We start from the raw sequence: 24,012 nt of genomic DNA on the forward strand, positions 1-24,012 counted from the left end.
AAGGAAGATATATGCAGTGTTTATACTACATGATACAATTGTATTCGGTATATATGCTATGCTGGATACAGATATGGGAAATTCCATTTTCAAACTATATTAACTGGGTTACATACCCCAGTCTGAAAACCAGGCTACGCCACTGACGGTACCTATATGGTGACAAAAATATGTTATACCGCCATGTGTAAATTTTTAATCAGCAGGCTCACCAACACAAGAAATATGCAGTACAATCTCGTTAATCCAGACCAATGTGGGGATAAGTTGGCCGAATTAATCAAGTCCAGATAAAAAAAAAGTGCATTAAAATGCCTGTTTGCAGCAACAAAACACTTATATTATACATTTAAACGAAATAAGCCTAAAATATAAAATGTAAAGCAATACAATACAGTACATATGTCATAATTATGATGATGTACCTGACAGACGTGTACATGAGTGACAATAGCGATAGATGGAACAACAATGGGCAAAAATTTTTAACTGTTACAGAGAGCTATGTGGACAATGCGATTGTTGACTTCCAGTCACTTTTAAAATCTCGCATCCCCTACTTTAAAGGTTTTTTTTTTTTATGTCAGGATTAGCAAAGTCCAAATTATCACGGTCCAGATTAACAAGGTTTTACTGTACAATCACTTAAGTTCTTTGCTCACTCTATGCACACTAATCTTGTGGCTTAGTTGTAACAGAGCCTATCTTTGCAAGCAAACTACCTGACAGCAATGATGCAGCATAGTAATATAGCAAAGCTTCACTCATCCTGTAATAAGGTATCACTTTCATTATAGTATCAATTTTATATTGTAATTCTCTTTGTTAGATATATTCTTGTACTAATAAATGTGGTCAAATGAAGATAAATATTAAAAAAAATGAGTCATGAAGAAAATTTGTAGAATAACAAAAGCAACAAAGTTAAGCCCACAACATTAACAATTACACTTTATGCAGCAAAGAGGGTCATCTTTTACTGACAGAACATATTGCAATCGTTTAATAAGTGTCAGAAAGTTTAAACTTGTCAGCAAAAAAAACTTTAAAAATGGTTATTACAGGAAATTTAATACTACAGAATTTAATCTTTCTAAGGTTCGGAAATCAGTTGTACTTTTATGAAGACTATATAATGTCAAGGAATTTACGTTCGTCATTTACATACCCCATTTTATGGATCATATGCAGAGATTAAGAGGAAGGCGGAAAATAAGAAAGATTGGAGAATGCTGGATTTGCTACCCTTGGACAGAAAAATGAAAGAATACCCCATATTGTATTGCATAATCAAAATTTCCTTAAAGGATGACAGTGCTGTTCTATTTCATCTAACCACTGGGCATTTATCAATGAAAACAATAATTCATCATCGGAATTGCATCCACTGACAGAAAACTGCTATTTTCAGAAGCCCAGAATAATATTCTTCTCAAGCACAGTTTTATGTATTTTGAGTTTGAACTTCATTTAATTATTATTTATTTAGCCAACACACACTAAATGTGTCATTTTAAATGCACAGAAATTTTATTCAGCCATTTCTTCTGTCACTAAATTAAGAACTTTCCTGTTTTTCCAGGATGTATGACAAATCTAATCACATTACTCTTCTTCTGGCCACGTGCTTGTGATAAAATCGCTTTCATGCAAGAACAATCAAAACCATCTGGCTTCACTGTGAAGGACTAGGTAAAAGGAGGGGGTGAACACATGTAGCATAAGCTGTTCATAGAAAGCATACTTCAGTTTTGTGGAACTTCACAATCTTTTATGCACACTCGTCAAGAAGAAATGAAAAGCATCACAACATAATATTGTACAGGCAATAAAGAAAATATCAACAATTACATTCAGAAACATTCCACAGGGCTGCCAACAACTTAAAACTGCAATACTATTTAAGTATACATTTAATTTTAAAATAAACAGCATTTAAAAGTACTCAGACTCTAACTGGTTTTAAGCTTGAAAATATATTCCAAGTAATATCTATATAATTCCTTGATAACTTAGAAATAAAAAAGTCACGTGTTGTTGGTAACCCTGTTCACAGCTTGATTATTGACTCTGGTTCACTCTCATAATGCACAGTAACATGGTATGTTGCATGTTACGATAATTACAATTCCAAAGGCAATATCAGACACTGGTTTGAAATCTAAGCTGTAATCACTCATTGTAAGTGACAGTTTGCTATAAAGTGATGAATTAATCAGATGGAGAAGAGTCGAACTGGACGGTAGAACCTTGATTGTCAGACAGACTGATGATTCAATGTTGTTTCCTTCACATAGGTTATGAAAGTATTTTTATCAAGTTTAACAGGATTTCTGTCGAAGTAATTACTTCACATTTCATTAAGCATATCACTATTCAAAGCAGGGGTACCAAATTTTGTGTACCAGTATTTAAGTGAAAAGACTACATATAACACTATTGATAGTTAAAATCTTGAAATGCTGTCTATTTAAATATGGTAATTCCTGATGATTTGAGTGAATTTTTCCAGGTTATCTGTATGGCTCGCCTTTTATTTATCTTTTTATTATTTGCAACATGGACAGCAAATAGCTGGAATATCAAAGAAGAAAAGGAAGATGAAGAAAAATATAAAAAGAAGAACAGACAGCCGAAGAAAAATATGAAAAAGACATAAAAGAAAAGGATAAACAGAAAAAATGAGACAGTGACAAGTTCTTTACGATTTACTTACTACAGTGTTCAAATCGAGCTTCATACTCATTGTTATTGGTATGCCAGCTAGTCAACAGATGCATGTGTGGAAAACTAAATCTCCCTATTTAGTATGCCAAAAATATAAAATGTAGTCAACAGATGCAAGTGTGGAAAACTAAATCTCTATTTCATATGCCAGAAAGATAAAATGTAGTCAACAGATGCATGTGAAAAACCAAATCTTATTTAGTATGCCAGAAAGATAAATAGCTAGTCAACAGATGCATGTGTGGAAAACTAAATCTCTCTATTTAGTATGCCAGAAAGTTAAATAGTCAACAGATACATGTGTGGAAAACTAAATCTCTCTATTTAGTATGCCAGAAAGTTAAATAGTCAACAGATACATATGTGGAAAACTAAATCTCTATTTCGTATGCCAGAAAGATAAGATGTAGTCAACAGATGCATGTGAAAAACTAAATCTTATTTAGTATGCCAGAAAGATAAAATGTAGTCAACAGATGAATGTGTGGAAAACTAAATCTCTCTATTTAGTATGCCAGAAAGTTAAATAGTCAACAGATACATGTGTGGAAAACTAAATCTCTCTATTTAGTATGCCAGAAAGATAAAATGTAGTCAACAGATGCATGTGTGAAAAACTAAATCTCTCTATTTAGTATTCCAGAAAGTTAAATAGTCAACAGATACATGTGTGGAAAACTAATCTCTCTATTTAGTATGCCAGAAAGTTAAGTAGTCAACAGATACATGTGTGGAAAACTAAATCTCTCTATTTAGTATGCCAGAAAGATAAAATGTAGTCAACAGATACATGTGTGGAAAACTAAATCTCTATTTAGTATGCCAGAAAGTTAAATAGTCAACAGATACATGTGTGGAAAACTAAATCTCTCTATTTAGTATGCCAGAAAGATAAAATGTAGTCAACAGATGCATGTGTGAAAAACTAAATCCCTCTATTTAGTATTCCAGAAAGTTAAATAGTCAACAGATACATGTGTGGAAAACTAAATCTCTCTATTTAGTATGCCAGAAAGTTAAATAGTCAACAGATACATGTGTGGAAAACTAAATCTTTCTATTTAGTATGCCAGAAAGATAAAATGTAGTCAACAGATGCATGTGAAAAACTAAATCTTATTTAGTATGCCAGAAAGATAAAATGTAGTCAACAGATGAATGTGTGAAAAACTAAATCTCTCTATTTAGTATGCCAGAAAGTTAAATAGTCAACAGATACATGTGTGGAAAACTAAATCTCTCTATTTAGTATGCCAGAAAGATAAAATGTAGTCAACAGATGCATGTGTGAAAAACTAAATCTCTCTATTTAGTATTCCAGAAAGTTAAATAGTCAACAGATACATGTGTGGAAAACTAATCTCTCTATTTAGTATGCCAGAAAGTTAAGTAGTCAACAGATACATGTGTGGAAAACTAAATCTCTCTATTTAGTATGCCAGAAAGATAAAATGTAGTCAACAGATACATGTGTGGAAAACTAAATCTCTATTTAGTATGCCAGAAAGTTAAATAGTCAACAGATACATGTGTGGAAAACTAAATCTCTCTATTTAGTATGCCAGAAAGATAAAATGTAGTCAACAGATGCATGTGTGAAAAACTAAATCCCTCTATTTAGTATTCCAGAAAGTTAAATAGTCAACAGATACATGTGTGGAAAACTAAATCTCTCTATTTAGTATGCCAGAAAGTTAAATAGTCAACAGATACATGTGTGGAAAACTAAATCTTTCTATTTAGTATGCCAGAAAGATAAAATGTAGTCAACAAATGCATGTGTGAAAAACTAAATCTCTCTATTTAGTATTCCAGAAAGATAAAATGTAGTCAACAGATGCATGTGTGGAAAACCAAATCTCTCTATTTAGTATCCCAGAAACATGTGTGGAAAATTAAATCTCTCTATTTCGTTAAGTTTCTTTCAATTTTCACAGATGCAGTTTTCTGTTGTTTTACGTATATGGCTTACAAAGAGAAAAAAACGGTTCTAACATAAAACCAAAATTAGAAATGATAGAGCACCAGTAATTCAAAAATGTAGAATTGGCTATTAAGCTGGTAGCAGATTATGGAATAGGGATAACTATGCCATTGAATGAAATTATCTGTGTTTTTAAAGACATTCCTTCCCTTTCATTCACTTGGGCACTTAGGAGTTCAGTGTAATTAATACTGCATATATATTCTAATCTGAAACCAGAAATTTATTGAATAGTAAATAAAAAAGTAGGAATTTTAGTAAAGAAACTTTATCATTATGATTAAGCAAGTTACGTTAAAATCACAACTCCTTCCATCAGATAATAGAATGCTGTTACAGTGAATTCTTGTAAATCCTATAAACTTAAATTTTGCAACTAATATACTGTTGCAGCATGAATCTTTTTGTGACTTTTTTTTTTTATAAAGAACTTTCTTTGCAATTGAAAACGAGCTTCAGCATTAAAGTGTTTATTACCCCATAACTCCAACCTTCGCCAATTCATGTCAAGTAAATAAAATTACAGTAGTCATGATTAAAAGTGAAATAAACCAACTGAGTTGGTACCATTTCATGTGCTGTTTATTTTAGATAATGGTACTTGACCAGTGCCATGGATTATTAAAAAGTAAATTAAATACAGTATGAGCACCATTATTAGTACCGGTAACAGAGTGCAGCTGTATTATTTTATTCTAAAGAGTTCTTCTGAACTTTACTTGAACACAGAAAAAAAAATATATCATGTCATATCTATATGACTTCCTTATCATTGCCTGAGAAGGAAAATGCTAAAACCAAATTCCATTATGATACATTCGAATTACAGAAATAATTTTATTTTCAAAGCTCTGTAAATGTAAAGTATAGAAATGTTATTTGCGTGTTATACAATTGTTTGTCAGCATTTAATTGAGGATTAATTCTTTCATTCAATCATTTTTCGCATTTTTATTTTGAATAATTATAATACTAATAACATATAAAAATGTATCTGATTTCATGAATTCAGTGCCTATAAAGAACTGAGTGGCTGTTCTATGGCATGTGTATTTAGTCGTAATAGATAATCAAGGTTCCACTCTAATACTATTCAGCAGAGTATGCTTGGCTCTAGAGGGGAAAGACAGAAAAATTACTAGCTAATGATTCCCAACCTGCTGTAATTTTCACACATGAAATCACTGAAGTATTCGCATTCCATATTAGAGCATAAAGGGAAACATAAGGTATAAATATAGCACAGATTGAGAACCTTTTACACAGAGGAAAGAAGTAAGTTATTTCAATTGTTAAAATCATATACAATACCATCTATTATAAGTATAATTATGAGAAGCTAGAAAAGAGTTCAGACATTAAATATTTGTTTGTTACTTCGCTTCACACGTGTCAAAATAACTGCAATTTCATTCTGAATTTAGTTCAGTGTACTTTTATTAGTAACGGAAAATAAATATTTTTGATACTTAAATGTGCAAGTCGAAACAGCAAAGATGCTTTTCTGTAGCTTACTAAGCTTAAATTTATTTAAAAAAAAAAAAATTCAACTTAATAATTTTAATAATTATAAATTAAAAGCTTCTAATCCTGCTATCTCTGCAAAAGGCAAACATTATTTTATTAAATCTTAATCTCCATTTGCATGTGGTAAATTACATTCGTGAACAAGTTTTCACTCAAGTTGTTCTATTATTGCACATGATTTCATATAGAAGAATGTTAATTGTGATTAATTTAAAGTTTTCGCTTTTTACCACTTACTGTAATTATCAGATATAAATTCTACTGTCATACTAGGCACTGAAAGTCAAACCTTCACAAAGCACTGATCTGTTTATCACGACATTTTTAAGATATACCCATGTATTACACAATTAAATGTTTAATGTAACTTCTTTGAATTTTAGCCACCATTTTCTGCCACTGTTCTTCAAATCTTGGAAGTTTTATCAGCTGTTGTATTTCAATACGCAAATAAAATAAGATGTAGGCTATAAATATATCTGGCTGGTAAGGAAAATAACCTGTCAATGTGATACCAATGGGTTAGATTTACCTTGTAGCCTATTACATAACATTATTCAAATTATATCTTCACTTACTGATGTTGATATTCATATTAGATACTGGTACTACAGTACTACGTGTGCTATAAATGGAAAATGGAATATCAAGTTTAGACTGAATAAAAATTAAGAAAACATATTTTTCATAACTATAAGTGTCACTTAAACAATTAAATGTGAAATAAACTACAGTTTCAAACACTTCACAGAGTTTGCTACAGTTTAAACTCTAAGTTCTCATCATCCCTGAACCCTTCTGTGCTAAATAAATCATGCAATGTAATGAATATAGTTTTAGTCTTCTATTAACTAGCGGAAAAGATTTACTTATTATTAAAATCTCAATTATATATGTAAATTAAGTACTATATAACACACAACCATCCAATATTCCATAATTTTCTATAACTCTCCCTGCAATACCCTGAGCATTACACTTAGGTGTGACTTTTCACGTAATCAGAAACTTTTAACGTAAATAAGCGATATTGGTAGTTCATATAATTAACAAGAGATTGCACCTTACAATTTAGGTACTGAACTAAAGTGACTATTATTAAATATAGGAAACTTTTCTGAATAGAAATTTCACTTGTCTAGTAAAGTTATGGTATGTAAATAAATGCTACACTGTTATCTAAAAACTTTTAAATAATGCTACAGTTAGATAATGAAAGTTAAAATTGAGGGAGTCAGAAGCAAAGGGGTACAAGTGACATTTCTAAGAACATGAATTAAGTGCATCCAGGGCAAGTAAAACATTTAAAATTTCAGTGGCGAAGGGATACATCTTTTAACCACACCATGCACTAAAATTGAAATAAAAAATTTTACGAAATTTACGAAATCTTAAGTACTTTCAACCACATTTTCTCACAAATAACTTAAGTGCACTTATACTCCTTTGCTTCTGACCCCCTCTAATATAATTGTTTTAAGGGATAGTAACACAATTCTCATGTTGTTACTAATAATTTTATTATGGTATTTAAGTAGCACTCTTCTATGAATGAGATTAATAGTTGTCATTATGTATTTTCTTATTTTATTGTAATTGTTTGGTAAAAGATTGAAAAAATATATAATTCGTAAGGATATGAATTTAGTACTTTATACAAAACAAACAAACAAACAAACAAACTAGCATATGGGAAATATTGTGGGTACCGGTACCATGGATGTTCATACACAGAAAAAAAAAAAAGAAAGTGTAATTCAGCAAAGACTTTTCAAAAAGAACACACAACGTAAATTGAGAATGTTTAAATTCACTTTAAGTATTTACAGTTAATTTGGAAGCAAAAACAGATAAATAATTTATTTTAACAACACACAGATTTCATAAATTTAATTCCTCGAAATTGCAGTTATAATGATACCTTTATGTGCTACATGTAAGATTACATTCAATAACTGGTTATAGAACACTGTTGTCATAAATAAAATCTGCTTATGTTTCGGAGGAACATTTAAAACTTACATTTTAGTGCAAGAATATGATCGAATTCAATATAACAGGCTTTGGTGAATGAAAATGTATTTTCGCCCTATTAAATATTCATTTCCACTGCCTAATCACGGGTACAAATATCTAATAACAAAATAATTAACAATATTTTTAATGAAATAGTATAATAAGTAATAATTAGAGAAGGGATTTTAAGGTGCAGCACCTTTCCAAAAATATAACTATTTTCATACAGGTAGGTCAAGATATGTATTTGAGGGCATGAAATGAAGCGAAATTAATACAATTTGTTGCACCTTTTCATGAGATTATTACATTTCGCCATCTTTTCCTTTCTTTTTGATACTTCAGCACTTTTCTCTGCATTTTTGAAAGATTGGACAGAAAAATGTATATTTTCTCTCTTCTTAAACAGCTTTTTTAAATCTCGTTTAATCAGAAGTCAACAACAGTCAACAGATATCAAAATATAATTTATGTAAATCACCAGTAATTCATATCCCAGCAACAATGGCCGACCTACAGCTGTGAAATAAAATTAAAATTGTTGTAAAATTTCCTTTTTCATGATCGTAAAAGTGGATGTAAGGGATAGTGAAGTGCATTCCATAACCTCTCCTATCCAAAACCCAACCTCAACCTGCTTTTACAAATGAGGCTCTGGGGACCGAGTAATGGCGGTATAACCACACCATCAGAAATAGAGGAAATGCTATTTCATCTCTTACGCTGGCCTGCCATGGCGTAGAAATGTTCCACAAGTGGTGCTTGTGAGAAAGGTCGGTGGACTCTAAAACTCCTCCCGGCCAGGTCCGATGGACCCATTAACCAATGACAGGTGTGGCCCTGCAGTCATACTGGGGGTTTACGTGAGTGGGTGATGTAACCACCATTACAAACAAAAAATTGGTGCCCACTTAAAAAACGGTCACACTTATGCTAATTAAATTGCCCTCTATGCAACAAAGAAGAAGAAATGACTGAAGATCATCTGCAAACCTCTGAAGTTCTACCTGATGGATCCACCACAGAGAAATATTGGAGAGCAAGAACACTAATGGCTTCGTTGCCAAAGCCCGGCATTGGATAACAACAACAACATGATCGTAAAAGTCGAACCCGATACTGTCACATGGGAAGGGGGTTCTATTTGTGTAATGTATACATCTTCAGGAATCGAGCTTGAAACAGCAGAAGACTACCCATCCACAGATTTGGGCCAGCCAAATCACAATGTAATAACCACATCTGGAAGCATGCATTGTTGCAACAAACAATCTGTCCTAATTACTCAACTGTGTCAATACGCTGAGTTTGGGGAGAACAATTTGGTAGCTCCCCTTTACTTTTGGGGAGAATAACTACATGGCTCCCCAGACGACTGAGAGGAGAATCAGCTGAGGACAGTTGAACAGTGCAGTGAGTCGTGAGTGATGTAGAAATGAGTGCTCGTGAATTGTGCCAGCGACCCTGCTTGAGTCCCTGGATGGACTTGCCGAAGTCAAATTCGAATTAAATTTGAAGAACAATCCGGATGTGGAAACCTTTGCAACTTTGACTGAACTCCCTTTACGAATGCTGACAAGATATGCTCCATTGGTTTCTGTAGATGACGAGCGGAGATTCTCTACATACAAGGATGTGCTGAGCTAAAAGCACCAGTGACTTACTGTCGAAAACATTGAAATGTTGCGTGTAATCTCATATAAGAAGTTGATTAAAACCCAGTAAATGGGATAAAAATGTTCATGATCAATCATGTAATTGGTTTAAACCTTAATAAAGTCATTTCATCAACACCTTTTTGTATGTATTTTCAGAACTTTTTTCCCCCTTTTCCGACCATAATTTGCACCTTAAAATCCCTTCACTAGTAATAACAAATGTATGAAAATGTGTAAAAGCTTTCTAAAAGCAAATATTTAGCAGAATGCAGGTGAGGTCCATCACATGTTTCCATTCCAATTTAGAATATTATTTGACTCAGAGCCATGCAAGGTTATATAATCAGATGATCTACGTCAGAATATGAGAACAGAAAAAAAAACGCAATTGGCTTTTGAAATTAAGGCCTATGTTTAGCTCTGATCTAGCTAACCTTACCTTACACTAATCTAAACATAACATCAAAATCAACAATACTTGAAAGCAAATTATGGGCAATACTTTTTTTTTTCCTTCGAAATTCTGCATTACATGAACTTCTATACCATATTACTTGGAAGATAATTTCCACACAGAATAGTACATGCGCCACGTCTCATACAAATACGAATGTATTGAACACACATGACAAAGGTTGGAAATGAAAGTAGAAAGTCTACAACTGAATGGCAGGCACACTACAACCTGCCCACCCATGCACAGCCCAGGTGTACTGTTATATTGTCAATACAAAGGCAAAAACTAACAAAAAGAGTATAAAATGTGTTCATTCTTCTGCAAAGCCTGAAAACAGTAGCTAAGTTTTTTTTTTTTATTAAACAACAGTAAAATATTTTAGCGTCAACTTTTAGAAGTTAACTTTGTGCTCATGAGATGTGTTGAAAAAGTAGAGAGACTTGTGCTGTAGCAGTTAACATTACTTACAAAATGTATGCGTTATATTACAATACCAATTTCTTCTTCAATCACCACCTTTATTTTTTACGATGATATTGTTATACTTACAGTAATGTAACTGAGAAAGACAAATTAAATAAAGAACACTATTCTAGACTGAATTTTTAAATTATCAGACGAACTATTTCACAGTGAAGAAAACAAACACGATGATGGTTAGCTATTTATTAACACTGATAGAAGTTTTTTCACAAATGCTACTGCAAGATATAGTCAACTGCTCAGAAAGGGGAGAGAGAACTGACTAACCATATTACGTAATGTTCTATACAAAAAACCTTTGCCATAGTCATTAGTGACATTTACATTTTCCCAAATAATATTTTTCAATTGAATAAATATTTACTGAATTATGGAACAACTTAGTATCAAATATAATGTAGTACTTATTCAATTTAATGATTCAATAATAATCATTATCTACCACGCAACTTTTATTTATAGCAGAATTTGTAGAATTGTAGCATTTACTGAATTAAATCTGCAATGCTGAAGAAAAGATATTATTTCATCAATTCAAACAGTTATACTTAATAAGTCTCTCATTACAATTATGCTTCAAATGTTTTTAAGTAATATGTCGTTAAAGTTAAGTAACAACTGAACTAACGTCATATTGTTTCATTATTAGCTACAATTCCAAATTGTATTTTGAATAACTCTTTTTTGTGTAATGGCAGGACCCTTAATTTGTCATTCACCCCAAACTCTACGAGCATGGGGATCATAGATGTCACTATTTCCGAGAAGCTTAGACCCTTATTTCGTCAGAGACTATCCAGGGTTCACTATAGGCAGTGAGTCTACACTGAACTCGGAATGAATGAACGAATGAATGAACAATGATGATAATGGAGAATTACTGAGATGTCACAGGGAACTGGAATACCTGAAAAAACTCCTGTGTTGTCTGGACAACACGCTTGTTCAGAGTAGATCGACAAGAATTTGAATCCAGGCATTCTGGCCAGTGCACTATCACTGAGCCACTGTGGTGTTGAGAAAAAATTGTCGATTTCAGAATTATCATAGCAAAACTAAAATCTTCTAAAACAGCCATGCTTGGGTCGTATTATCTGTTTATAGAGAACAGCTAACAAAATTACTCCTTCTGCACAGGAGAACAGAAGAGAACGAAGCTAACTATGGGCAAATTTAAAGGATTATTAAGTAAATTCTAACAATGTTAGCTCCAAAGTTCAACAAATTATTTTGTAAAGAACACAAATAAAACTGTTTTAGATAAAAACTGTACATATATGTAGACCATATGCCACAAACCATTTCTCCATACCAGCGATGTTGAGAGCATGATTGCTAGAAAAAATCTCGAATTTCATACTTTGCAATACGATACAAAAATTTTGCAAACAACCCAATACTGTGTTCTATATTAATGTTTAGATAAGAGGATAATAATGAAATGTATTTAATAAAATTTTGCCATCCTTTAATATATGCACTTAAAAATGATAATTAAAACATGTTCTAACTTTGTAATTCTTTTCACAGCATAAAAATAAAATTGAGAAATATTTGGAGAATGCAATGCACTCCTGCATATAACCAATAAAATTTCTCTTACACTAGCAAGCACTTATCTCAATACTTTTAAAACAATCTCATATTTTATTACCTTTAACTATCTGAAGTTCCAGCATTAAGAACGTCTCCATATTGACAATTATTCCATTTCAAATTTCAGTTGTTAACTATAATAGTCCCACTAGTCATGTTTAAGAGAATATTTTTTTTTTTTCATTTCCCTGTTCACCACAATCCCTGATTATATAAGTTTTAAATTCACTGTTCTCACATGTTGTCTTTGTATAGAATTACAAGTTCGGAAATATAGACAAATATACTTAACACTATTGCTTTTTGCAAACATACAGGAATGTTGACATACCAATCAATGTATCATTCAACCAAAATAATTATTTTACTAAATATTTTTAGAAGTCACAAGTCCCTCATCAAAATCTCTTTTTGCGGGAAGTTTTCATTGTTGATCTTGCTTTCAAACTCTTACTTTCTCCGATTTACAACATTAATTTTCTTATAACTAATAACTCATTAGTAAAATGAAATTAAAAGATTATAAACAATGCTATGAAATAATATTTTGAACAAACTCTGCAATATAAATTAAATTTCAATAGTGTTAAGTAGAGATTTACCTCTGTTCAAATTTTTCTTCTTGTCTCATTTTTGCAGATGTGCATTCATATTCTTTTAGGGGAGGAAAAGTCTTGTCAACTGTTAGAATTAACACACGAAGACACATTTCTCACAATTAGTCAATTCGGATTGGCACTGCTCTCAAATCATAACTAACATACATGTGCAACAACATATTCTTATATACAGTATTTTATATCTTCCTCTTTTTACAAAGTAGTGAATAAATTATATAGGCCTCTACAACATATATATTACTCTCAATACTTTTAGATCTCAAGGGTGTGTGTGGTGAGGAAAAGACAGTACACAAATTCTACAAGGTACATAAACAGAAACTAGTACAAAATATATAAATATTTATTAATAAATATTATTAAATGATCGGAAAAGAACTACATCTGCCTCTTTTGCACAGCTATTGAAGATTAATTATCTACAAGTGTTTCATTTACTAGCCATAGAGATCGAAAGCGGGTAAGAAGGTTTCGTAGCCTCTAAATATAGAGATGAGTGGTCAGCATCAAGCTCTGATCAACCTACTTTTAGGAAAAAAATCCTGGTACTTCACAGAAAATGAGGGCAGTTTCAGAGCTATTCTGAAAATATGCCACAGAGAAAGATCCTTTACTTATGTCACAGAAATGAGACAACTTGGTTCTAAATTCTTTTTATTACACATACATAAAGTTAATTTTGAACCTCATTTAACTTCTTACAATTCGATAATATATGATTTAAGATTTCCACAATGTTCGACATCTTGCGAGGTTTTTGCATCATGTCATAGATGTAGAAACATCCAATATTTCGGGGTTATATATATTTTCCATCATCAGAGAAAGCAAGGAAATGAGAAACTGTCTCCGTTACTGTACCAAAAACTGTTCTCTAACAGACAGGTTCTCTTGTTCTTATCTTCCCTGATGAAAGAATTGATATATAGCTCCAAATATTGGATGTTTCTGCATTACAACACATACAAAACCCCAAAAATGTCTCACCAATTCGTCGATGTTGCAGGATTCTAAAAACTACGTACTGTATATTCCATTATCTGATTGTCAGAATACTAGGATTACCATCATATTATGTCAAATAATATCACCCGAGAAATTGTTTAATTAACTCGTAATGCTTCTTTGTAAATTATGAAGTCATGAAACCCTCAATGTACTAATATCATAATAATAGAAATGGTAACCACTTTATGGCCATATTGAATTCCATTCTACTAATCTAATTATCAAATATGACTCTTTTCATATCATTATACAATTTCTTGTCTAAAAGGATTATTATCTTTAATGGTTAAAAGAAGACATAAGGTAATGACTTGCAACTATACATATATGTACAGGGCTTTATTTATGAACCTTGTCTGCTCCATTGGTGTTTTATCTCTTGGCTACAAAGCAGGCGCAGCAGGCAGCACCTGTACTTCAACTCCAATTCCTAAATCTGTAAAAAAATGCTACCTTATAGACGATGCTGGAAATGTTCTCCCTAGGCTAAACAGGTGTTGTATGAAGAAAACACATTCTGAGTGACGAAATTAAGTTTGGTCACTGTAATGTTTCTGATTTAATTTCTAAAGTTTTCCTTTAGTTCTTCCAATGTGTGTGTGTGTATCCAATGCCTACCCACTTCACTTGCGTGATTCGGGTTCCGCATATTGCGGATAGATGGCAGGACTGTGACCCATTTTTCTAGTTGTACACCACTTCGGCGGGTCACACTGTACATGATGTGTATCTGTGGAGAGTTATGTGGTATACTAAGGTGAGTGTATGTGTAAGTGTTTGTGTAAGTGTAGTGTCTGGAATGAGTCATGATGAAGATGAGGAAGGAAGAAGAGGAAACCTGATGCTGGTATGTAGCCTACTCCTGTCGAATAGCACCAAGGGGGCCGCCAGGCTTAACATCCCCATCCGACGGACTAATCACTATCAACAGTGACATATGCCTTCTCTCCATATGCACTGCGGAGAAATTTGGGATTTAACCCAGGCATATTGGTGCACAATCTAGTGATTAGAAGCTGTGCACTGACATCTCTCCTAGTCCTGTGGTAGAAATTTTACATGAAAAATTTCTGACCCCACCGGGAATCGAACCCGGGCCGGCTAGTCTGGAGGCAGACACGCTACCACAGAGCTAACTCGGTGGACAGTTCTTCCAATGTGTGAGGATCTGTTTTGTAAACTTCTCGATTTTGTTGGCATACATTCAAGATTTGCGGTAATTTCATCTAGCTTCTCCTCTGTTAAAATAAAATTGTATGTTTTTGCTCACGTTTTTTTATTTTGCACTGAACCAGTACATTTACATTTTGCGTGATATCGTGAACTCCAATTCTGGAAGGAGGCAATTGATCAGGAAATGTCTGAATAAATTCTGCACATGCATGGTAAGCTGATTCGTATTTCAAATAACGTTTACATAGAAAAATGCGTTGCTCTAGAACTTTGGTTCCCAAACTTTCTGAAGAAGAGGAGTTGAACTATGGGAATGGTATGAACAACAGCCGAGACATGAAACACCGCACGAGCAGACAAGATTTATAAATAAAGCCTTGTATGTCGATAATTCGTCATATAAAAGGGTTATTTCTGCAAATATTATAAAAAATGTCATACATTAGAAAATTTCTTTTACACCACAGTCTGTTCCTGCGATATTTTAATCATAATCTTAACTTTGTTACTTACTTTTCCTCATCTCACACAATATATAACAATAGTTACAACACACATTAGACATCATTCTTCCATCGTAGAATAAACTTAAGGAACAACAATGAATTGGTCTAATGCAACCACTTCACTTAGTAAGGTAAGATATTTTAAATAAGTATTCATTATATTATTATCAAAATTCGCTTCAAAAAATACAGACACATCCAGCCAAACACACATACGGTTTACTAATCACTTAACATCAGAAATAATTCATATCTACTGATATGAAACCATACATTGGTCTTAAATAAATAGGAAAAGAATCACAAACATTTACTACATGTAACATTGATAACACAATTTGAAATGCAGTACAATAAGATAATCATTTCATCATCTATCTCTTGTGCCTTCCATTTAGGAGAATCATGCTTCCATTGGCAGAAATTAAAAGAGCTTCAAACTAATTTCTTAATTATTTGCATGTGTGCCTATTGTTATTAATAATTTAAAATTATTTCATAAGTCAAGGATGATGAACCCATGTAATAAACTAGGGTTTCTGGTGGTAGAAATGTTAAGTCTTTATATAAAGAATTTTAGTTGGACCTATCTCTTAACTATGGCACCCAAATCTCAGAGATATGTGTATTACATTAACATAAAAAAGCAAAGTTAAAAATAATTCTTAAGTGCTCTGAAAAGACTTTCTTTACTCTCAATGTTGGAGAAGAGCATGTCAAGATCTCACTAGGAAATTTAGTCTACTTCAAGCTATACATGATTATTATATTTCAATAAAATGCATCATACAACGAATTATTCTTTCGTATAAAATAACTCAGTGTGTAAATATTAAAGACGCAAATATAATATTTAATGTAAAGTTCATTTTAATATTAATTAATAATTAAGTATATGGGTATTAAAATAACTTCATACAATTATATAACTCCCAAAACTTCATACATTCAAAACAGGTCAATTCATGTGAATGATGGTGATGGTGGTGATTATATAAAGTAGAAATATAAATTTTAACGACTCCACAATAAAAAGAAAGAAAAAAATTAATTCTGACTTACTCAAATAAAGAAATCTGAACGTATTATCAGATGCGAGGAAATAAAACAAACCTCAGTTTTGATAAACTTGTATATAGAAGAGGTGGCGTTTCCAGAAATATATTAAAACAAATCACAACATTTCGATGTTTGGATTTAGCATATTGTAACACACCAATCTCACAATCTTCGAAATGTATTTTGTGTATTTCACCAGCAACGGTAAAAGTCCAAGCTACACTTCTTCAGAGTAATACACCATTGCTTCCTCCCTCATTTAATGGGGGGGGGGGGGGGGAACTAAAGAAAATGGCAGCTTTTACAGTATGGACATTATAAATTTCTGATTATAGCTACAACTAAACTTCGTATTGCATCATAAAATTTATGTTACATTGCAGGTAATTATAAACACCCAGTTTAACTTTCATAAAACGGCTGCAAAAAGGGTACGGCTGCAAAAAGGGTATCTGTCGGATACAGGGGGGAGCGCCATTAATCCTTCCCATTGAAGGCTTTAAGGAACCAACCTGGACAAATACCCAACGTTATTTTCACAAAAACTGTTTCTCCTATCTTTGATAGTTTTTTTGGAAAAACTACCACAATATTTTGCGTATTTCGTCCACCCATCCTTACCTTCCCGTGGTGCAGCTGTTAGTAAGCATAATTTTACAAGCTGAACTAAAGGGAGGGGCTACTCATCAATTAGCACTGGTCAGCTTGATGAGTTAATGACTGAATTTGGTATAATTTTCCTCTATTCAATACCTAATTCCCTCTTTACCCTTTCCTATCCTGTCCTCTGACTGAACTCTTACTTTCTTCGACCCCGACGGCATTAGAGCATTCGAGGCCTAGGGGTTCATTTCCCTTTCCTTTCTCCTCTTTCTACTTTTCTGTTCCTAGTGCTGACCTGCTATGGCACTAAAATCGTCCTCCAGTGGCTTAAGGAGGGAAAGCTGGTGATCAACAAGATCTCCCAGCTAGGTCCAATGGACCCGTCGACCAACAGCAGGTGTGGTCCTCCAGTCATTCTGGGGGTTGTGTGTGAATGAAGTAGCCACCAAAACGTTAAAATATGGTGTTCACTTAAATCGGCTACAACTTGCCATTTAACCACTCCAATATGAAAAATCTGTGCTTCAGTGGCTGGCCATGATAATATCTTTGAAAAATATTGGAGTGCAAGAGATCAAATGACTTTATTGTCAAACGCCTGGCATTAGAAAACAACAACAACTTTCATAAAAAAAAAAACTACTCAAGGGTTGAAAATTTATGCCTGGAGTTGTAGCAGATCCTTGTAAAAGTCTAGCCATACCATTTTGTCTGAGATGAGAGTTTATAGATAAGTTAAATGCACTCATATAGTTTTACTAGTCAGTGTCTAAAATATAATACAATATCTTACCTACAATAGAAACTTTACTCACAATTTTGCACGCATGTTCATGGATTGGGCTTACTAAAAGTCAAAATTTCAAAACTGTATGTACTATTTAACTCCCAAATAGAAGACACTTCTTGAAACTAACTCTTCCGTATTCTTTTAGTGTTTCACAGCCATCGCACCAATTACACAGTTATCTTACACCTAAATGTCCTTCCCACCAGGTCCAGGTACCCGCACTCTTGTATCCACCAGTCGACTGCCAAGGCCCAGGTCACCAGAAGCGATTAAGCTTTCACTCTGTTGGTCATGTAGGAGGCACTTCATTAGAAAACAATATACAATATGCAGACTCAAATGCTCTTTGAGAGTTATTCTGTTAGGTTACCAGCATCACTCATAACAAATCTGAAGTTACAATGAAATTACAATCATCTAGATTAATTCTAAAAAACAAATGCTGTAATTAAAATGAGAACAATAAAATATCATATGAGAGTCTTTCCCTGGAATCATTTTTACTGCATTATAAGTTTCTGTTACTTTATATTAGAGTTTCTAGCTACAACTAAACTTCGTATTGCATCATAAAATTTATGCTACATTGCCAGATAATTATAAACACCCAGTTTAACTTTCATAAAAAAACTACTCAAGGGTTGAGTAGTTAGTAGTTTAGGAATGCAGTTATATTGTCAGACTCCAAAGCAGCTATTCTATCAATCATCTCTAAACACACACCTTCATCTCAAACAGCAGAAATAACTAAAATGCTCTCTCAGTTAATATCACTCAATAAAAGAATTGTATTCCAATGGATACCATCCCATTGTGGAATCCTGGGAAACGAGAATGCGGATGCTTTAGCAAAGAAGGGCAGCACTGCTACTTACAGACCTGTTACTAAATCTACGTATTACTCTGTGAAGAGATTTATTAAATCTACATATTTAGACTTCAACAAACAAAATTTGATAACTCAATCTCAAGGGAAAAAATGGAACTCCCTGCATCAAAATCCACAGTTAATTCCTGATTTACCACGAAAATCGTTTGTAGCTGCATTTAGATTGGCAACAGGCCATGATTGTTTGGCCAAACACCTGCATAGAATTGGAATATATCAGTCCCCTAACTGCCCATTGTGCAACTCAAACCAAGAAATGGATTCGGAACACCTCAAAATCTGTGCTTCAGTGGCTGGTCATGATAGTATCTTTGAAAAATATTGGAGTGCAAGAGGTCAAATGACTTTATTGTCAAATGCCTGGCATTAGAAAACAACAACAACAACATATTAGAGTTTAACATAATGAGTCTAGAAATTACAATATGAGTAAAATAGACACTGTGTCTTAATAATCAAGTTCATAATTATAATGAACTTAGTGTTGATATTCTTTATATTATAATAATTCGTTGATGATTTTTTTATTATAATTACAATGTTACGTAGTCAAAATGATGATACACCGACAACAATTTTTCTTTAATGCTTGGTTCACAAACTAATACCAGTATAATTTGAAGTTTTGATATGATAAACAACAGTGTTTACTAGCAATATTGTTATACAGTTTTCTTAGATTGTGGAGATAATACACTTCTCTAAGTATTTGATTAAGACGATTTCGTAGATATTGAGTTTTTATACAATAAACCTCAAAATTTTGGTTTATACAATTTCCTTTTCAAAGTTGCAGTTTGCCTTTCTACTTTAATGCTATATTTCCTTATAAGTACATATTTAATACTGTACTGACTTTATACAAGTTACTCATGCATTAACCAAAATATGATGAAAACATTAGTTTTTTATCAGATGACCATCAGAGAGCTTGCAATATTATAAAATGTAACTAAACATATTATGTTTAATAATTAATTATAATAATTAATTAATTAAGAACACTCAATAAAAGAATTGTATTCCAATGGAGACCATCCCATTGTGGAATCCTGGGAAACGAAAATGTGTTTGCTTTAGCAAAGAAGGGCAGCACTGCTACTTACAGACCTGTTACTAAATCTACATATTACTCTGTGAAAAGATTCATTAAATCTACATACTTAGACTTCAACGAACAAAATTTGATAACACAATCAAAAGGGAAAAAAAATGGAACTCTCTGCTTCATAATCTACAATTAATTCCCGATTTACCACGAAAATCATCTGTAGCTGCATTTAGACTGGCAACAGGCCATGACTGGCCAAACACCTGCATGGAATTGGAATACATCAGTCCCCTAACCGCCCATTGTGCAACTCAAACCAAGAAATGGATTCGGAACACCTCAAAATCTGTGCTTCAGTGGCTTACCATAATAATATATTTGAAAAATATTGGAGTGCAAGAGGTCAAATGACTTTATTGTCAACACCTGGCATTAGAAAACAACAAAAACAACACATTATGTGGCAAGGCAATAAATGTTAAATATAATGGTATTTCTCTAACTTTACATTAATTTTTGTTCAGTGTTCCATTCATTCAAATGCTGACAAGTTAAAAAATTAATACAAAATTAAAGCTAATTTATGTAAATGGAATATATAACAGATACTTTTATTTACTCATTAGTGCTGGCACAAGCAATATTTACTTTATGGAGATACAAAAACATGCATTATGAAAGCTGCAAGCATAACAGCATAAAAATGCAACAAAAAGTGACATGAAAACATCACATAAAACACGTCAAATTTATGCATGTCCAAAAAAAAAAGTTATAGAATATACTAACTAGAAATTAAACAAGATTTAAAAACATGTTAACTGTGATAATGCCAGGTTCTCATTACAATTTTAGACCTAAATTACAAAAATTATGTTTGACAACTCCTGCTATTCCATGAATAAATGGAAAATAGCTTTGTTCCATATAATGATGGTTTTGTCAGTCTACTTTGAATGTACTTCTGCACCAAAAACAGGTAACCAATGCTTCTATAAATATATTCTAAAGGTTTAATGTGAAAGGCTCATAGCTAAAAAATGGGATATAAATTATTAGAATTATTCAAATAAGAAATTTTAGAGATTGTTAAGTAGGTATAGGGTTACTAGACATGCCCTACATTTTAACCTTCTGTCCAGCATCCGGGGGGAATTTCTTAAAAATCTTGAATGTCCTACATTTTTAGAAAAAAAAAATCGTTATTTCAAAATGGATAAATGTCTCGGGAAAGAACGCAATTAGCTGCAACTCATCACAGCAACATGGCTATCATAAAAATAAAAGTCATTCAGTAGTCTTTTATGTCATGGCAGAGGACAGCAATAGAAATACTGCACTGGTTCATTGCCTTTGGCTGTTGCAGACTGCTGAAGCACGAAACTTATATGAGTAGTAGTGGTTAATTTGTAACAAGTGCATCAAGATGCAGAAAAGAAAATTTAAATTCACTGATGCTTTGGCAAAGAAGTATGTGTGTTTACAGCAGGGAGAAATGAATACGAAGCATAGTGGCTTATTTGTCCTACAGCAACGTAGCCCTATTGCAAAGTTACAAAATAATTTTTATGTTTTGGTGTTAATCAAGCCATATGGGCTACTGTATTACTATGATAATTAATGAAACATTTATAACGAGATCTTTTATAATGAAGTGTGACATTTAACAAGAGACTAAATTTTAAAACCTTCAGTTGTGCTAAGTTTCGTGATTATATTTCAAAGAAGCCTCATGTTTTGCATAATATTAGTTTATGAGAGAAGTATAATTAACGAGGTCCATTGATTGTGTGTGTCTGAACATTTTAAGAAAACATAAAAATAAATTTAATTATGAGACATAGCTTTTAATTGCATTTTAAATTCTGATGCTCAATTATTAAAATGAAGTCAATTTCCATCCCCCCCCCCTTTTCTGAAGAAGACCTGTAGGCTTGGCCCACAGTTTCAGGCTTATTGTGCCAACCTCCATATTGTGGGATGATTGCTTAAGTTCTTAAGACCACATTCCTGTAAGTACACGATTCACTGCTTGGTGCCATCTTATCAATTCAGCTACGGCATCCAGGTCTGATGGAGTCTTCCTGTTGTCTGCAGCTTCCTCAGATCGATGGCATTTGTTTGCAAATCATGTAACTACGTCCTACTGCATCCTACTTTGAATGAAGATTGCAGCACTGGAGATACTGTGATTCACCATGGTACTATCTGTCCAAGAGAGCGCTACCCAGAGCTGTCAGATTCCTGGTTTGTCGTAATCCACTGTGGAAGCCCGACTCCCTAAAATCATAATGCAGCTTCCCCCAGATAGATGACACCTATAGGCATTTATGATGGTCATATGAGACGTAAATTATATTTTAAAAAAATAATTAAAAGAATGTATAAATTATGACAAATTTAATTGGTGTATATGTGCAGATCTGAAAGTTATAGCTATCATACCTTGTCTTTAGTACGTTATACCAACTACTGCTATTTCCTGTGTGAGTGGGACAGTTGTGAAAAGAACAAACATTGTGGAACTAAGCAAAGGCCCTTAGAGAACCCAGTGACAAAAACGTTGCTTGTAAACCATGATAGACCAGAGCAAAATAATACAGACATTACATATTTAATTTGGACTGACGAAAAAACTTTGAAAAGACCATAGCTATTAAAGAAGAAACCCTAAGTTGGCCTAATTCTTTTTTTATAAATTTCCCCGACTAAAAGGCTCTATCAAAGAAAGAACTTTCATAGTTTCCAAATACGAAACTTGATGTTTGAGAGCATTTCGATGGGATGTTAAAGGACGAGGAGAAAATTTCATGGAAAACCTTCTAGTCGTTGTAACAGATTTCCTAGGAAAAAAGAGGACTCCAAGCTACAGTGAATTGGTGGACAATATGTAAATAGCATACAGTAATATGGGGTGCTAGACAAAATGCATTTTCTCCACTCCCTCTTGGCTTTCTTTCTTGTAAATTTTGGGACAAGTAAATGATTGTGACCAGTGGCGTGTGGTGATAAATAATCCTGGTGGTGCACAAATATTTATTATGAATATCATATTATTATTATTATTATTATTATTATTATTATTATTATTATTATTATTATTATTACACCCTATTATTATTATCTTCATTATTATTATTATTATTATTATTATTATTATTATTATCATTATTTGTACTAACTACTCCATAACTATTAACATATGTTATATAGGTATAGATTTACATAATTTTGTTAGTCAAGAAATTGCAGTTAATTAGTTTCCTATGTAGGTCCATTAATAGCAAAGTAAAATGTTGAATTTCTATTGCAACACATCGTAAATAATATTGTTTTAGCTATATTGCGTTTTATAACAAAGTTCACATGTTCACAAACATTCGATACGTCTGTCGTCTCATCAGCCTTAACTGCTAAAAAGTCAACAGCATTCTTTATTTCTTTGAAATCTCATCATGGCATACATGCAAAATGGCTTGAAGGACTTCGTTCTGTATAGTGTTTGATGTGCTCTTAAACACTGTTGCTCTTTCCAAATGTTCCTTAAGAGTGCGTCTAATTCAGAACTTTTAAATTGATGAGGCCAAGAAAAATATTAGCGTTTAAAGATGAGTCTCCGTCATCGTGACCTCTTAAAGCCAACTCAAAAGCTCCACAAAATCGCATGCACATATCTGTTCTTGGTAACTTTATCATTGTGAAGTTCAACAATTCAATATTAAATCCAATTGTGTCTGTATGTTTGTTTGACCCAATACTGCTACTTTAACATTATTGTTGATGTGTGCAGCTGAAGAATCGTGTTTTTTAATTATTTCATTCATGTGATTCAAATCAATCATACCTGCAGAACGATAATCAAAAT

General features: G+C 32.8%; 1 protein-coding gene across 5 annotated transcripts in view; it reads right to left on the reverse strand.

Annotated features, from left to right (window-relative positions):
- Positions 1–1,744: 1,744 nt before the first annotated feature.
- The window catches only part of Nhe3 (Na[+]/H[+] hydrogen exchanger 3), a 109,251-nt gene continuing 86,983 nt past the window's right edge, over positions 1,745–24,012 (reverse strand). For all 5 annotated transcript variants that reach the window (XM_069822064.1, XM_069822069.1, XM_069822063.1 and 2 more), the window contains one exon: positions 1,745–18,489. In XM_069822064.1, coding sequence (XP_069678165.1) covers positions 18,394–18,489 — 96 coding nt within the window. In that variant the 3' untranslated portion in view covers positions 1,745–18,393. The remainder of the gene's footprint in view (positions 18,490–24,012) is intronic.

This window comes from Periplaneta americana, chromosome 3, assembly GCF_040183065.1.
Source record: "Periplaneta americana isolate PAMFEO1 chromosome 3, P.americana_PAMFEO1_priV1, whole genome shotgun sequence".
In the NCBI taxonomy this organism is placed as follows: domain Eukaryota; kingdom Metazoa; phylum Arthropoda; class Insecta; order Blattodea; family Blattidae; genus Periplaneta; species Periplaneta americana.